The following is an 18,388-nucleotide window of genomic DNA, read 5'->3' on the forward strand; positions in this document are numbered from 1 at the left end:
TCTATCTCTGAGAACCCAATTAATATTGCTAATTCAATGTCACTAATTCACAATGTAACTCTGAGTGTACAAATGGAACAAAATGTGCCTTAACGGGTCCATTTGGTTCCATTTGTACACTTGTAAGTGGTAGCCATGACAGAGTATAGTTCTATTTATAATAGAACTACACAATATGTTCACACACCAAATAATGTTTACTAGTGTAATATATGTATTCTAAATTTGATTTATTTATTCTCAAGGAATGGCCTTCTTCTTCGTCATGGTCTTCATCATGGTCTTCAAAAACGCAGACCCCCAAAAAGGCTGCTGGTGCACAGGTGAGGAGCAAACAATTGATGATTAGGGTATTTTTCATATTGTTTTATTCCATGGATAAACTACATTCCCCTTGATTGTCATTAGTCTATTTTAGTTTATATACACCTATGTGTTCTACTGCCATAACACCTTCATTAATTCTTGCATGTCCCTTTATAATTTCTGCCACTTTGTATTAAAAAAATCACACCCGTGTGAACTGAGTGGTGCAACTACACATTTATTGTTATAGTTACTGTACATTCACTCTGACGTGATATCTGTGATGTCAGTGACGTCACATACTAACCATAGCAACCATGCTCGTTTTTTTGGTTGCTAACCATAGCAACCATGCTCGTTTTTTTGGTACGAACAAACACGGGTACAAAGCCAGTTGTTGGAGTGGTTTGCACCACTCAAAAATAACAGCATGATTTATTATGTTATCAATGATAGGGAGGGGAAGCAGTTGAAACGGATGAGGACATCCCAGACTTTAGAGGTGCCCAAAGCTCCACACCTGCTAAGTCTATGCCAATCCAAGGAGGGGGGTCATCACAGCCTGCCAGTCCAATATTGCCAGCACAAATGATTTCTGAATTTGGCGAGGCAGTAGAGGTGAGGACATTCATATGTTTGTTCATGGCAAACAACTAACTATGGTCTTATAAAATAAACTGTCTAATTGTGCCTAAAACTTTTGAAAAAAATCTGTTCTGAATGTTATTTACGGTGGTCAGGCCTTGAATGAATAGAAGACCTTTGCTGCAGTTTACTTTATTAGTTTTTCAATAAACATATTTAGGTTAATCGTCTTTATTCTCTCTTATAGGGTGCTGAGGGAGGTAATGTCTCAGAGGCTGTTGTTGGCGGCTGTCGTTACAAGATGCAGCACCATTTATATCTGAGCACCCCTCCTCATCAACAGCCGGAACCTCGCCCCAGGACATCATTGTCTGGGAAATATTTGGCTCGAACTCCTACATTTTTCCTTGAGGTAAGTAGTCTTACAATTTATGTTATACTTACATAATCTTTTATGTAAAGTCACTTGATTCAAACCATAACGATACGATTATTGACGTTGGTTCATGTCAATCTATAAAACCTGAAACTTTGATTTCCAAACGAGACCTCCAAATTTAACCTAAAAACTGTCTCAATCTCAAACAGTTTATTACTAAAATACTTAATTATGTTTATTACTAAGCTGAAATATATGTCTTTGTATTTCCTTAGTCTGCAGCAGAGGCTGGCTTGGATAAGCAAATGAGAATCCTGAATGAGTCTTACGGGAGCATGGACATTGAAGATGATTTAGAGTCTTCTGATGATGGACAGGAACCAGAAAAGAAAGATTCTGATTTGTCGTTCTGTCCACCAAGCCAAGCTAGTTCTGGTTCAGAATCTGCTGATGCAGAAGAACCTCCTTGCTGGGATCCAACGAGGCGGTGGATAGTGGACGAGTCACACCTTATGCAGCTGTTTGATTTCTGTTCACAATGTGGAAATAAAACAATGATGAAAACTCCCCATATAGTCGGAGGCAGCCGACTGGTTGTGAAATGGGAATGCGAAGGTGGATGCTCTGGATCTTGGAGTTCTAGCCCTCAAATCCATAAACGTGTTGCAGACAACAACATACTTTGCAGTGCAGCAATATTTTTCACCGGATCAACCTACACAGACATTTTTGAATGGGCACAACTGTTGAACCTACAAATTCCCCAAAAGACATTGTTCTACAGCATTCAAAAGAAATATCTTATCCCGGTCATCCATGCTGCCTATAAAGACTACAATAAGGAAATCATAGAACGGCTGAAACAGAGATCTGCAGCAGGTGAAAGGATAGATCTGTGTGGTGATGGCCGATCAGATAGTCCAGGTAAGCTAAAGTAAATGTGTTATACTGTATACACACACATGATGTATTTTTGTTTATATATATATATATATATATATATATATATATATATATATATATATATATATCTATATATCTATATATATATCTATATATGTATATATATATACACACACACCTGTCCTCAGTGATGTATCCTAAGGAAAAACTAGGGACACAATCCGCTCCTCCTGAACTACTCTGCCTTGACTGGGTATGTGGGAGGATCGCATCAATCTGGCGCGTCTCACTAGGTCCACTCCTGCTCACACCAGGCCCAGCACCTGTGGGGTGCACCAGACTCCCAACACCAGGCACTTCATAATCTGGTGCAATGCACAGGGGCAGGACCTAGTGAGAGCAGGAGCGGACCACCTAGTCCTTCCACGTGCCAGAATAGTACCTCCCAGACCCGGCAGAGTAGTTCAGGAGGAACGGATTGTGTGGCCCTGGTTTATCCCTAATGGTACTGATCAAGGGTAGCCACTGGGACGTAAATCGGGACTTGATCACCCCGGCTGGGTTACCTGAGTGAGGGGTATGATGTTGGGAGACCCGAAACCCTGATGACTTTGGGATACATCACTGAGGATACGTCCCAGGTGCAACTATGTGAAGTATTTTTGTTTTTTACACACACACTCTAATGTGTTCTAGGTTACAGTGCAAAGTACACGACATACTCGTTTCAGGATGATGTCACCAAAGAGGTTGTCCACTTTGAGTTGGTGCAGGTAAATTATGTAAAACCTAACATTGAAATGTTTGTTTCTAATGTCATTTTTGTGGATACTTGTGTCTCCATTTCTTTTTAATATGTATTTTTTTGGCTTTGTAGGTTTCAGAGTCAACCAGCTCAGCAGCAATGGAGCTGATTGGATTCCAAAGGGGCCTCGAGAAACTTGATTACCTGGGTGTGAAAGTTGGACTCATTGCCACTGACCGATCACCTTCCATCAAGAAATTGATGAAGAGTGAAAAGTACCACGGTGTGCTCCATGAATTTGACGCATGGCATGTTGGCAAAAGTATGAGTCCACACAAATTACTACATTATATTTAAAAAGTTGACAATGTCTAATCACATCAGACTTGGATGTCATTGATCTCAAATCTCATTTGTATAATCTTTTCTTTTGCAGATGTGAAGAAGAAGTTATTGGCTGAAGGGATCAAGGCCAGTAACAGACCACTTCAGCCCTGGATTAAAGCCATCAATAACCACTTATATTGGTCATGTGAGATGAGTGCTGGTGATCCAGAGGTAAACAGAGTGTTGTAATTGCTGCTATTTCTCCACTACTTTTGTAATAAGAAAATCCTTTTAGCGTAAGACAATTGTCATTGTAGAATGTGGAAGTATGGAGCCGTATTGCTTCTGACATTGACACAACTGTAACTATTATGTTGTGTGGTAACTTGTAGGTATTTTTTAGATCAAAGCTAAACAGTAATGTATTTGGAAATTGTACTGTAATATATGTATTTTAAATTGCAGTGATTTGCAGTGATTGCAGATTTTACCATTGGAAACTCATCTATGTTTTACAGAAGTGTGTGAATCAGTGGAAGTCGTTGGTTCACCATATCTGCGGTGTTCATCGATGGGAGGAGGGCAATGTTGAGCATACCTGCCAGCACCGTGAATACACTGCTGAAGAGCAACGTAAAAAAAAGTGGCTGACTACTGATTCCTCTGCCTTCCGTGTAGTCCAGAGCATTGTTTTAGACCCCAACATTCTCCGTGACATCAAACAAATGTCACATTTCAAACATACAGGTATGTGTATTACTGGAGGATTATGTATTGTTAATAATTCTCCACTATAGAAAACTTTTCCTTGAGAAATTGTGGACTCTGACTAGCATGTATCAGTATCACTCTAAGTACTTCATACCGGTCTGTAAATTGTCTATTTCAAAACTAGCTGTGTCAATAACACTGGAATATTTACCTAAAAGTATCTATTATGCTGTATTTACACATATTATGATTGAAAACTGTGCCTCCAATTCTCTGAAACTTAGAGTGATACATTCCCTTCTTTAATTTCAGGGTCATTGGAAGTGTTCCATTCCACCATGCTGAAGTACACCCCGAAACGAATTCACTTTTTTTACGACTCTATGCTGGCGCGGACCATGCTCGCAGTCATCGACCACAACCTCAATGTTGGACGGGAGAAGGGCACTACAAAGACAGGTAACAATCTAACTATAAATGCACCTAGTCTCTTGTTGTGTTTACATTGTATATGCCTCGTCATCATCGCACCTGCTCCAAACCTACCGGGTGTGCGGAAGTCATCTCTCTATACATATGTAAAAAAAAAAAAAATGCATTTAGGGTTGCTTGTTTTTATCGTTAGTTTTTTCCTTTTGTAAAAAGTCAGCATATGGCTTCTATAGTACTATAGTACTAACTGTTGAAATACAGGGTGGTAGGGGCATGGTGGCACAGTCGGTAGTGCTGTCGCCTCACAGCTAGAATGTCCTGGGTTCGATTCCCTCCTCCGCGTCATCAGTGCCCATACCCGAGGTGGGGTTGGCGAAAGGGCCTTTCTGTGTGGAGTTTGCATGTTCTCCCTGTGTACCCTAGGGTAGGTACCCTCACAAAAACATGCAGTAATCCTGGTCTCTAAAACTACCTCCCCCTGGCCAGCCGGGGCGCCTGATGGAGGGGAAAGGAACTGGTTGGAATAACGTTTTCCTTCCACGCGCTACGTCCGGCCAGGGAAATTCCCCCGTCAGGTGAAAAGAAGCAGCTTGGACTCCGCATGCATAGAAGGAGGCATGAGGTCAGTCCTCTGCCCCCCAGGTTGACAGAGGATGTGTAGCGCCCAGGATTACATTAGATAATTGGCACTGGGTGAAAAAACTGTGTTGCAAAATCGTGGGATAAAAAAAAAAGAAATACAGGGTGGAATTCTGATGTGGAATAGTGTCATTGTAAAGATTTATCCTCCTGTAACCAAATAATTAAAGTGTTAATTTGATGTCAAGTTCAAACTACAATTGGAGTGATATGCTATATGAAATACAAATAAGAGGACAAGTCTTTGTAATGACACATTGCTGACAACGTTTGGATTATATTTTTGATATTTTTCTTTGAAAATTTGTAGGAAAGGAGAAGCTGAAAATCCAATTTTCGAAGGCCTCACACAGATATGTTGTAAAGTACCAGTTTGAGGACACACAACAACTGCCGTTCCGTCTAGAACTTCTGGATCGTGTGAAGGAGTTGAGTAAAGAGGAGCCGTTAGTACGGCAGGAAGAGATGGGGAAAAAGAAATTCCCCAGGGGTAATATAGCCAAAGAGCCTAGGCCAGACCTGGATGTACTAATGTCACAGGTTTCACATCGATTCAGTCATCAGAAGAAATAGATACACACAAACTGAACCAGTCAATACTAAATGTGTGTATATCTTCAGCTATGCCTATCTGCAATACTGTTTAAAATAATAGGAACAAAGTATTGTTTTGTTTTTTTAGCCATCCCCTGGTATGTATTGATAAATACATTTACATGATGATGCTATTTCAGACAAGAATGTTGAATCACGTTCTTGTTATGTTCACTGCCTTCACAGAATTTAAATCATTCAATCTTTTTTTTTTTTTTAATGTGTTGGTAAAGTACACCCACTACAAATATTGGTATAGGTATTGTAAATAAAGGATATTTTTTTCTGACCTGAAAAGTAAATATCTGTATTCATTATGAAGTACTACTATGAACTTTAGGATACCTTATGAAAAACTACATTGGCTAAAATGAATGTTTCCTACTTATTTATGAACGACAAGTGAATAATTAACACATGACTTATTTATTTTCTTGATTGAATAACATGTGGTTCTGATGTCACAGTCACATAAAAGATAAAACAAAAACAAAGTTATTCATTTAGCTGTTGGTTGCTGTTGGAATGTTCTGTGTGAATAGCTAGACACCGGCCATCAGTGACTGAATAGAGTAGGGTGTACCGTGTGACATGATACAAATAATTACAATGGCTAATGACTATGGAAAGATCGAATTACAATAGATACAAAGGGGAGATGGCAGACTATGTCTAGTGCAATAACTGATTGTGGGGGTATAACAGAAAATGTAATCAATGGTCCAACAACATGCATCAAATGGTCAGTATTGTGGATTATTGTACAGGCCAAGTGTATTTCGCTCTGAGATTGCCTGCTTCCTCCAAAAAACCACTGTATAGTCCAGATTCTGAAGGGTATTTTCTTCTGACTGCAGCAACGACACAGCATGGCATAACAATTCGATTTCCAGCACCAAGTGTTTCCCCTCTGAGCTGCCACTCTAGAATGATCCTATAGGACGCCAGTCTGCACTGACTAGTGGAGAAGAAGCACATGAGCATATTATTAGGACATGAGTAATAACAATCAGATTGTATTTGATGTATGTACTCTAACTTTGTGTATGTATGTGTATACATATATATTCAATATTCAATTGAATATTCAAAATACTTTGTGAAATGTTTCATATAATCCCATATGGGATGGGCCAAAGTGGCATGACACGAAACAATTTCACATTATTCCTAATTTATGTATTCATGTGATGTAACTATAACGCTATTTCATACGTAGGCCTATATTGTATTTATTTTAATAACATTGCCAAGGTTTGTATCAATGTTTATGTAAACAGTCCATAAAATAATGTCAGTATAACGGTAAATGTAGCCTACTTACTCATTGGATAAGTGACCATTCTCTCCTTCAGGCTCTGGTCTTTCGGCCCAGTTTATTTTCTTTGTTAGAAAAAAGGTTTCCAGTACAGCTCTATTTATCATGGAAGCGAAATCTTCAGATGATGTGATACAGGGTAGGGCATCATCATTGTCGGACTCGGAGATGCCATATGGATTCCACAAAAAAAACTCGGAGCAACATAGGCACTCCTCATCTCCTGGCATTTTGACGCAGTTGTAGCCACACTTACACCACTCGTGAGGCTCTTCCAAGTGTCTCCTCCGTGTTTGTGGTTGTGCTAGGTTGGTGTCGGCATCCACCTGTTCGTGTTCTTGTGATAACATCGCCTCTTCCATTTCAGACAGCTCTGCGTCTGTGTACTCAGGTTCGAACATGTACGGGGCGCTACCATATTCAAAGCCCTCTGCCATATCTTCAGCATCATAACCTTCCGCCATCTTTTGTCCAATATGCACACGCTAGATCCGAATTATATGCTGATTGCTGAACTATTGATTGATACGCTTTGAAACTCTGGAGAGCAGTGAGATACTCCAGGGTAGGCGGGGCAATGTCAATGCGCTCCAATACTGTTAATAGTCTTGTTTGAACAGCCAGGAAAAGCGCATTCCTTCATATTCAGAACTAATATAAGATGATACAAACAAATCAAAAGTACTCTCGTGGCTAATAAAGTGTGCACTGTGGCAACAGTAACTACAGACTGCAGAGTGAGGAAACGTTACTCGGACAACAGTGGCGCTGGGAATAAACCCTATAATAAACAAGGCAGCGGACCACTTCCTGGTGCGCTCCTGGGGAAGTCTCGCGGATATCTCGCGAGATGGACGAGATCTCAGGCTTTACGGCTAAACCGTCTCCAACACAACAACGCCGTCACTATGCAGCAAAATGTAAACATTAGCACACTGTTGACACTATGGAGAGTTGATATATACCAAAAAAATGCATTTTCGAGCGATGGAAATAAGCAAATTTGCACAACACCCCATATGCCCCATGCAGGGCTTATGGTGGGGAAGGGGATGGTAGGGGGAATAGCCAATAATGCGTTTTTTCACAAAACAACAACTGGACCACTTATTTGGATATTAAACAACTGCAAATCACGGTAAGAAAGCCTTCTAGCATGGAATTCTCCTTTAATTATCTAATGTAATCCTGGGCGCTACACTTCCTCTGCCAACCTGGGGGGGCAGCGGACTGACCTCATAAATGGTAAATGGTGCATTTATATAGCGCCTTTATCCAAGGCGCTTTACATAGATTGTGCATTACATTCACCCATTCACACACACATTCATACACCGATTGTGGCGGAAGCCATGCAAGGTACCAACCAGCACATCGGGAGCAATTTGGGGTTCAGTGTCTTGCCCAAGGACACTTCGACATGTAGACAGGAGGAGCCGGGATTCGAACCGCCGACCCATGGATCATTGGACGACCTGCTCTACCTCCTGAGCCACAGTCGCCCCATGCTTCCTTCTATGCATGAGGAGTCCAAGCTGCTTTCACCTGACAGGGGGAGTTTCCCCGGCCGGACGTAGCGTGTGGAAGGAACACACTATTCCGACCAGTTCCTTTCCCCTCCATCAGGCGCCCCGGCTGGCCAGGGGGAGGTAGTTTAGAGACCAGGAGTACTGCATGTTTTTTGTGAGGGTGAAAGATGGTTTTCTGTGTTATTTATTTTTGCCACGTGTACAGTATGTGTACATTCATGTTATATTGTGGCATAGGCTGGGGGTGTCTGCTAGACATGCAACAGTGATGCTCTACCTGCCTACCTACCTGAAGGGCACCCGTGCCCTTCTGCAATAGGGTAGTACATTTTTGTTGGGACAAAGCACTAGAAGAGGCTACAGGATTTTACATTCGCGTAAATAGGTAAGTGCATGAGATCATGAGTGGCAAAAACTACTTCCTGGCCTTGACAGCCCATACATCCAAACAGAAATGTCCTATATTATTGCATTAAACAATGTTAAACTCACTTTGCCACTCACTTTATGCATATCCTCTATAGGGGCACGGCTAACGGGTGGGTACATCCTCTATAGGGGCACGGCTAACTACCGGATCATTGGTCTTTATCAGAAAGGAGCGATTCCTTTTCTCCTAATGATCGCCACTGCCATCCAACACGGTGACGTCTTGGAACTGGTCTTCACTTGAGTGAGTCAATTTATGGTTTAACCCCTAAGAATGGAAAGTTTTCAGTGGATGCTGGTAGTATTGGGCATGCTAAATAACATACTAAAAGTCTACCAAGCTTAAATTGGCTATACTGTATATCAATAGAAAATATTTATATTATACAGTATAGCGGCGCCAGCTGCCATTCAGCTGCTGCAGTTTGGCCTCTCTGGCTTCATCTCCACAATATCTGACATGTGCTGTCCCTCCGATGTACTGGTTCCTCGTTCCTCCCAGAGAGAACCTCAACATTTTAGTCTCTGCTTCCTGTTCTTTTCCTCAGTGCGACTGTCTCTAAACGATACAACATAGCTGGTCTCACGTCGTACACGTCTTGACACTTCTCTCACACACACACACACACACACACACACACACACACACACACACACACACACACACACACACAGTGTTTCATGCTGTTGACCTATGACCCCTGAATTTCCCCACTGTGATCTATAAAGGTTGATTGTATCTTCTTTTGCTTTTTGCTACAGGAGACATGGTGTGGAGTGTGGACCAAGTTTTGTATTTGTACATCCTTTTGTACCTTTATTTTAATAAAAAAAAATCAGCTCCCAATAATTATTTACTTTTAAAGGTGTTAACGTTATGTGTGTGACATACCATGTGGACAAACAACCATCAGTCAGACAAATGTTTAGTACATGTCTGTGTACATCCATCACCTTACATACAGATTATAATACAGAAATTATTCTTAATCCCACACTTTCACAGACATTGTAAATGTACACAGAAAGAACTCAGGCTGTCATATTTCTACCAAAGTCGGGGACAAAAAATACCGTATGGTCAATTAAAAGACAGGAGAGTTTTCTATTTGGTTGGATACACAATTAAAGAGCTTGAAGTTATATTCAGGGTGTGTCAAAACTAACTAAGCTCTGTGTATGTCATTTCATTGACTTAAGCATGCACTAATGCAGCAGTGTTCATTTTACATTTGTAACTCAAGAGTTAAATGGATATGCACGGGAAAAAAAAGGTCAAAGTCAGCTAACAGTGACATGTAGAAACAAATGTGAAAAGAAAATGTATTTGCTACAAAGAATTGTACATGTGATTGACTCAAAGTAATTAAAAAAAAAAGTTAAATACATATTGAGGATTTAAATGTGGGTCCAGAAGAACACTGGTGTTTTAAGTATTATGTTATGCTTTAGCTATTGAAAATAGCAGATCTGCGCTATGAGCTTGTAGATCTATTTTTGATAATATGGCACAAATCTTTGAATATATATATTCGTTCACAGAAAACGTTTGCTTCTGGGAGGTCCCTGGAACAACATATTTTCAGATGGGGGTCGGTGGCCAAATTCATATATATTTTTGGGGTCCTTGAGTTTGACATGAAAGCTTGAGAACAACTGATATAGAAACAGGTTTTTCAGGAGACATTTGTAGAATCAGTTCTCGGTTCCTTTGGTATGCACTATTAAAAAGCATGGTATTATTCATTGTCTCAGTCAAGCTACTGACTGAGGTCCAAAATGAGCACACACATTCAAGGTCTCAGATTACCAGTCTCTCCTAACTGGCTCTGTAAATCTCAATCTTAGAATCAAACTTTAGAAGCAACTACATCTTAATGACATTGTACGGTCAAGCCACTCCTGACTAGGGTTTAATGATAAAATGATAGTCAAGCTAAATGCAAGACCTGCAAAAAAAATATCTATAAATGCACAGAAGGGTCAACTAGTGGTTTGGCTCGACACTTGGCCACCCACAAGTCGAGCAGCGGAGCCGCTGCTGAGAACGAAGACGGGCCTTCCACTAGCAAGCAAACTAAAGAAACCACTCAAGGCGATGCTGGCCGCGGTAGATGGATTTTCTTACAATTCCATTGAACAAAGAGTGAATATCTCCGACATGCCCTGGAGAATGACGGCCACAAGTTGCCAGAAAACCCAAACGAGATAGCAAAGATGGTGCAGGGCTATGCGGCGGAGCAACAGAGTAATCTAGTCAATGCCTTTAAAATGATGGTACGCAGCGCGGGTGCTCGTTTCTCGCTTACAATGGATGAATATACCTCCTCGGTTGCAGCAGGACTCTCAATGCTGGACTGGTAACAAAAACTGCATATTTGAGGCAGTTATTCTCCCCTGTCGTGCCTTGTACCAGGTACCAGATGTGTGCTGCTTCCTAGTGGGGGCCTCCATACCGACTGCCTCTGCCTCAGTAACATCAGCGCTGTCTTTGAATCCCTCACAGTGCCGTCGTTTAATACAAGCAGATCGCAAACGCAAACTGGATGAGTGGAGAGTCAATGGAGGGTATGCCAACTCTAGATTCATTTTCTATTTAAAATAAAATCTAGAGTTGCAAATTGCGGTTACCTCTGCCTCCAGCCATCTCGCACTCTGCCATATATGAGATCTAGATATAGAGACGTACGAGTTAACAGGCAGGCCCCTGTCATCATTCCCCTCGGATTCACTCGAAGCAACAATTACAATTGAACGGATAAGATCTGTGACCGACTGTAAAAACTGTGCCCTCGTTGAATTCTGCATCAACATGGGCTGAACCTGCAGTGTTATAATACTTTTGAATTGAGGCCCCATTCTTCCTAACCAGAGGCAGGTAGCATCATATGCACCATTATTCCTAACCAGAGGCAGGTAGCATCATATGACATTCTGATCACATGAGGGACAAGCTCAGGACAAGCTCTCGTTTCCATTTGTAATCAACCTCTGACTTGGCCTCATCTTCCTCAACAAGCTGCAGAATGCCCTTATCCACCAGACCTCTGACCAGGCTTGCCTTTATTGCTGGCTTGAGCTTTTCTGTCACTGTGATGTCATAATGTGTAGCAATAAACAATAGTTGGTCCTTCTAACAATGATCAAGGTACTCCACTGACGGAGACTTGATAAACGTATTCATAGCTGAACTCATTTCTGTTAGCAGGTTACAACAAACAAAAAAAACACCTAAGTGTTGGGGCTGTGTATTACAAGGTGCAGTAGAGTAACTTGAATCAAAATGGAACAAACCCCCCCCCCCCTAACTTACCTAATATTCCTAACTAACTTAACTATCTTAACCTACAGTCGGCACCCGGGCATGAGGATTTCTCCCCTCCAGCCACCTAGTGTGACCCCCAAGATCCACCGCTGACCAAAACTCTACTAAGAGTAAATCAAAGAAAAGAACAAACAGCCGACACCCTAACGGTGCCGGCCGCTAAGGGATTTGCTCCAACGATAAACAAAACTACCACCTGCAAAACACATCCCAACACTTATCTCTGTTGTAAATCTACACTCTGTTGCCAAATGCTGTCTCCGTCCGGCTCCTAACCCAAAAAGGCTGTGCCCTCGTTGAATTGTGCCTCAACATGGGCTGAACCTGCAGTGTTATAATACTTTTGAATTGAGGCACCATTATTCCTAACCAGAGAGGCAGGTAGCATCATATGCCATTCTTATGGAATTCCTATTCTTCTTAGAATTGTAAATTCCTCAGAAACATTAATGTTGCACAACATTTTGTCCCCAACTAAAAGTCTGACTGTGACAAAATGCACAAGTTCCCTTTATTACATGATTTCCTGTTTTTTTTTTTATAGAAGTGTATATTTGTACTCTTGAAATATTCTGATGAATTGAAAATGGTGGACTCTGATGTAAACAAGTAGTGTGCTTTTCATGGTTTCATCCACAAAGTAAGTTTTTGTATTGATTGTGCTTTCGTTTGAAAATGTACGTTCTAATTCTATTTGGACTGGATGACTCGTTGCATACTGAATGTTAATAATTTAAAATAAATGTAACAATTATATTGTACTGTGATGCCCAAGAGAACTAGCCTGGTGGAACCACTCCCCCTGCTGGACAACATTTGCATTCTGCCAGAAGGGAGAGACTGGGATCTCTCAAGCAGAGACATGTACTCCGGTCCAATTCTGGCCAGAGCGATATGCGGCTGTATGAGGCCGCTAGAGGCGGGATCAACGAGAGACTTATGACATATTGAAGCTGTGCCACAGCGCAAATGTAAACTCAACCTAACAAGACTACAACTCAAAATGATTATAGAGATATCAGATCTTTGTCCCGCTGCTTCCAGGTTCATCGTTTCTGCTTGAGAGATCCCAGATGCAGGCAGGAGGAGGGAACTGGTGAACTCAATACTGCCGCAATCTGGCTGAGTCAGGTTAAGAGAGAACCTGCTTATTCTCAAAAACACAAAAAAAAGAAAAGTAAAAAAGAAAATGTATTCTACATATCGGTACTGTGAAATAAAATCAATACATATAATACTTTTTTACTCTGCACTATATTCTATCCTTTTTTTCCCCGTTTGATTATTATATGCTGCTGCATTGTCTGAAGGTAGCCAAACAAATAAAGTTTTACTCTTATGTACCGACTACCTGTACACAAGATGTAACAATAAAGTACAACCTTGAACAGTAGTCCTTTTTTCTACTGCAGCCTGAAGATTCTTCACTCCTTCTGAAGGAGACCATTGGCTATAAGGACTGAGTGAGAAGCATATTGGGGAGGGGGGCACTACATACATTTCTTGTCAGCCTACTGTCTGTCCCTCTATAAAAAAATATAACATAAAGGCGAAAGCCTCAAAAAAGAAAAACATAATAAAAAAGAAAAAAAATTACATTTACATTACATTTGCACGCTTCTAACAAATGATACCTCTTTGTAAAGGTGACTAACAATAGCAGGGTCCAGACTTCCACTCTGGCCATGGAGAGCAGGATCCAGGCTGCACAGGCAAGCGATGAAGAGCAGGGTCCAGACAGACACCCACGGTAGCCATGGAGATCAGGGCACAGACATCCAAGCAGCGATGGACAGCGGATGTACAGGACAGGCCGGGGCGTTACCAAGGGCAGGTCTGTGTCTCATCCACCAAAAGAAAACAGACTTATCGTATCCCTTGCCCTGAGTGGTTATATAACTAAAGAGTAAATAAAAATGGGTCTGCTAAGAAATGGTAACCATATGTGACCGACTATCACCGCCCAGGGCAAGGAAGGACACAACACAGAGCAGCTACCTTAAGTTTGTAGCTTTATTCCTCAAAGTCGAGGGAACAAACAATTTGAAAGCACCACAATATTAGTTTACACAGGAAAGCAGATAGCTCTCCACTGTCCGGGCAGAGGCTCTCTCTTGAGTGTTTGTGGAGATGACCGATTTATCCTGTTGTGCCTTGATCAAGTCCATGATGCACAACAGGTGCGCAGCCACGCCCAGCTCTGGGTCCCGTTCTAGTTTGACTCAGGCCAGGTGTGACTGCTTAAATCAGTCATCCTCCATCTCACACCATAATGTCAAACAAAGTAACATTCAAATTTGGTCTCTTTCTTTCAATCATTCATTATCATTGATATGAAAATGCATTACCAGTACGTAACAATCACATTTGGTCTCTCATTCATTCACTCTGATGTGAAAATGCATTCTCACCAGTACAAAGATCCTGGACACTGTGTGGCCTACAGGACATCCTCCTCTGACCGGAAGAAATATGATGACCTGTCAACTCACAACAGCAGCAGGCTACCTGAGAGAACAAAAATACAACCACATGTTGCGTTATTCACATAGTAGCCTATACCTGACGAAGGCACACATACTGTAGGCCGTAATGGGCGCTAGCCCCTCCTATATTCAGCTAGTGTAGATTTTTGTCCTAACAAACATTAAATGCCATTGCAATGAATGGAGAATTTACACTTCATATGTGGACGAGCAAAGCGGCTATTTCCGTCCTACACAAACATTCAATTCCCATTGACAATGAATGATGGAGAATGTACGTCATGTGTCTGAGCAGTGAGCAAATCAGTATTTTTGTTAAATTCCCATTGACATTTAATGGAGGATTTACGTCATGTGTCTCTAAGCAACATGATGACGTACGATGATAAGAGCTCCCCACACAGTGTGATTGTTTTTGTTGAGTGGTGCAAACCACTCCAACAACTGGCTTTGTACCCGTGTAACCGTGTTCGTACCAAAAAAACGAGCATGGTTGCTATGGTTAGTATGTGACGTCAGCTGATCAGGCTATATAAGACCTTGCACCACTCGGTTCACACGGGTGTGATTTTTATTTTGACTGCTGGAATAATATTTAGTGGGAGCCTGGGAGGCACTGGGAGCATTCAAGACCTTCTCCTTTTGTTTATTGACACAGAAGAGACCACGGGTACTGTATGTATAGCAATCACATTTTGGTCTCTCTCTTTGGTATGAAAATGCATTCTTACCAGTACAAAGAGCCTGGACACAGTGTGGCCTACAGGATATCGTCCTCTGACCGGAAGAAATATGATGACCAGTCAACTCACAACAGCAGCAGGCTACCTGAGAAAACAAAAATACAACCACATGTAGCCTACCGTATACATGACAAAGGCATACATGGGTCAAAACTGTGTTTCTTTTGACCACTGGTAGGCCTATAATAAAATATTCAGTGGGAGGCAAGGCACTGCATGGAGCATTCCAGACAGAATGTACTGTATCGTAGCTAATATCAAACTTAGGCCTATGTGTGACCCGTGGCCGACTCAGTCACAGAAACTGTCTCAATAAACGTCATAAGCAACACAGTAATATATATTAAAGTGCACCGATTAAAGCACGTGTGCATGTATACCGTGAGACCCAATAGATACTCGTCTCGCCGAGCCAGGTAGTGTGTGTATTCGGCTGGGTGGTGGTGGTGGTGGTGGTGTGATGATGATGGTGGTCCAGTTGAACTTGAAGTATACTTCTGTTGGTACAACGGAGACGAGCCCAAACTGTTTAAAGACAGACAGGGAATATGTAGTGCTGGATCGTAGAAATGAGACAGCAAGATATGAAGAGATGCGACATAGGAAAGGAACGTGGCATGATGATGTTTGTGTAGGACGGCCGGACCAGGCCGGGCACACAGCAGCCGGGGGACGTGGCCGTGGCACTTACAGAGCTTGTTGAAGGGCCTGGCTCTCTCCTCAGTTACAGCCCATCTATAGTCCGTGAGAGCTATATGGTCTGCTCTCCTCAGCTCTTCTCAAACACAGCTCCAACCTCTCTCCTCCACTCCACTTTCTGCAGTCTTAAATATGAGCTCCTGGTTGACCACACCCAACCCAGGTGCAGGTCCTTGAAGCTGAAGGTCCTTGATTACCATCAGCCAGGGTTAGGTTCAGTCAGTGGAAAAATAAAAGGTTCATATAAAATATCATGCAACTAAACACAAAATAAGCAAAACAATAAAGTAAAATCACAGGACAATAAATCTCACTCCATCAAACTCTTAAGCAAATTAAAGAAAATCTTTTCAAACAAACATGCAAAAGTATAACACAAACAAAAGCACGGAAATTACAATAAACCAAAACACATCTAAAATTCCACCAGCTCACATCTACATAAATCCAACTCAGACAGGCCTACTATTGGAATTTAAACCAAAGAAAAGTGCCAAAGGCTTGTTTACATATAAAACAAAGAATAACATAAATAACTTACTTGCAATAGGTTACAACCAGAAACGATATTGTTGTGATCTCTAAATGGACCCTCGGTTCTGCCTTTGACAGTGTATTCGGCTGGGTGGTGGTGGTGTGATGATGATGATGATGATGATGATGATCCAGTTGAAGTACTTCTGTTGGTACAACGGAGACGAGCACAAACTGTTTAAAAGACAGACAGGGAATATGTAGTGCTGGATCGTAGAAATGAGACAGCAAGATATGAAGAGATGCGACATTACGAACGTGGCATGATGATGTTTGTGTAGGACGGAAAAGTACAATGCAGACAGAAACATATCGCAATGCAAGCTGTACTGTCAGTACCTCAAGTTCAGTACACAGACTTACTTATAGCTGTACATGGCATGAATCACAACAGATCATATTACTTACCTTTTAATGGATGCTTGCTGGGGAAAACTAAAAAACACTGCTGCGTTGTGCTGCTGCTCGCTGAACTGAACTGGAGAAACGGGACAAACTTTGTTTTCTCTCGGGTGGAAGTAATGCATAATCACGTAGCTGCCCAGTCATTCAACACACATGATGGGATGGATGGGAGGAGACAAGAGTGTCTGAAAAAACACACACGTTCGCAGTTCAGGTCAGAGTAATCTAGTAAAAGAGTAATGACACTCTCATTGTAACAATGGAATGCGGAAGTGCTCATTCTATCTCAATGGAATAGTTCCAGCCATAGGAGCAATGTTTGGAACTATAGCCCATAGGTACCCGCTTTGCGGCGAGATCAAAGCGTGCTCTCTTACTAGATTCCTCTGATTCAGGTATAGTTATTTCGGTCAGGTTGGTGAAGAAGAAGGACACGGAAGTAGAGACAGCTGAGACACAAAAAAAAGTCAAAGAAAAAGAAACAAACGTCTCCAAAGACAGCCAGGTGAACTCAACTTATGCTAATTGATATTTAAGCTAACAGTGTTGAGCAGGAGTAATGCGGAAACTTTCATAGAGTATAACGCATATTGGCAATGGCAATATTAGGAAAGCCATAGGAGTGCGTGAGGCAAACTACGGTAACTAACCTAAATTAATTATTGTTGTGTGTAGTAGCTGGGTCTGGTCCACAAGATTCGATACTCCACCAAGATACCCATGTACCTGTGTAGATACTTCCTTAATGTTAACGAAGTCCACACCCACAACACCAGAGGGAGTGCAACGAACCATGTTCAACCCAGATTCGGCACAAACAAGGGACTACATTCTTTTCGTTCCTATGCCACCAAAATGTGGAACGCCCTACCAACAGTCATTAAGACATGCAAATCCCTTGACTCCTTCAAAACCGCTCTCAAAGGGCACCTACGGATGGCTGCAATTTGAAACTGGCCCCCGTAAAATCTGAATCCGCCCCCCCCCTTTCCCCTCACTGTATATGTTTCTTTTCCCTTTTTACCTCTATTATGATGAATTCCTGTACTGTTCTTTGTCTATATAGAAGTGTCTATTTGTACGTCTCTAAATGTTTTGATGAATTGAACATGGTGGACCCTGTTGTAAACAAGTGTAATGCTTAATTGGGTCGTCCACTCACAGTTAACAGCCTTTGTATTGAGTTTGTGCTTGAAATGTACTGTAATTCTGCAAACTGTTAATACAATTTTCAATCAATCAATCAAAAGCTATAGCAGTGCAATATAGGTCATTGTTTACACAAAGACATGAGTGTTA

At 41.5% G+C, this 18,388-nt stretch overlaps 1 protein-coding gene and 1 long non-coding RNA gene across 3 annotated transcripts in view; both read left to right on the forward strand.

Moving 5' to 3' along the window:
* Window positions 1–2,173: 2,173 nt before the first annotated feature.
* LOC306918696 (uncharacterized protein) lies at window positions 2,174–5,600 on the forward strand (the record flags this gene model as incomplete). Its single annotated transcript, XM_079531575.1, has 6 exons — window positions 2,174–2,194; window positions 3,051–3,240; window positions 3,355–3,476; window positions 3,764–3,992; window positions 4,269–4,415; window positions 5,338–5,600. The coding sequence occupies 6 exons, from the start codon at window positions 2,174–2,176 to the stop codon at window positions 5,598–5,600; spliced, it is 972 nt and encodes a 323-aa protein (XP_079387701.1).
* An 11,498-nt stretch (window positions 5,601–17,098) lies between these two features.
* The window catches only part of LOC306918697, a 56,168-nt gene continuing 54,878 nt past the window's right edge, over window positions 17,099–18,388 (forward strand). For both annotated transcript variants that reach the window (XR_013789376.1, XR_013789377.1), the window contains exon 1: window positions 17,099–17,730. This is a non-coding gene — a long non-coding RNA (uncharacterized lncRNA). The remainder of the gene's footprint in view (window positions 17,731–18,388) is intronic.

Source organism: Electrona antarctica (assembly GCF_951216825.1).
Source record: "Electrona antarctica genome assembly, contig: scaffold_151, whole genome shotgun sequence".
NCBI classification, from domain to species: domain Eukaryota; kingdom Metazoa; phylum Chordata; class Actinopteri; order Myctophiformes; family Myctophidae; genus Electrona; species Electrona antarctica.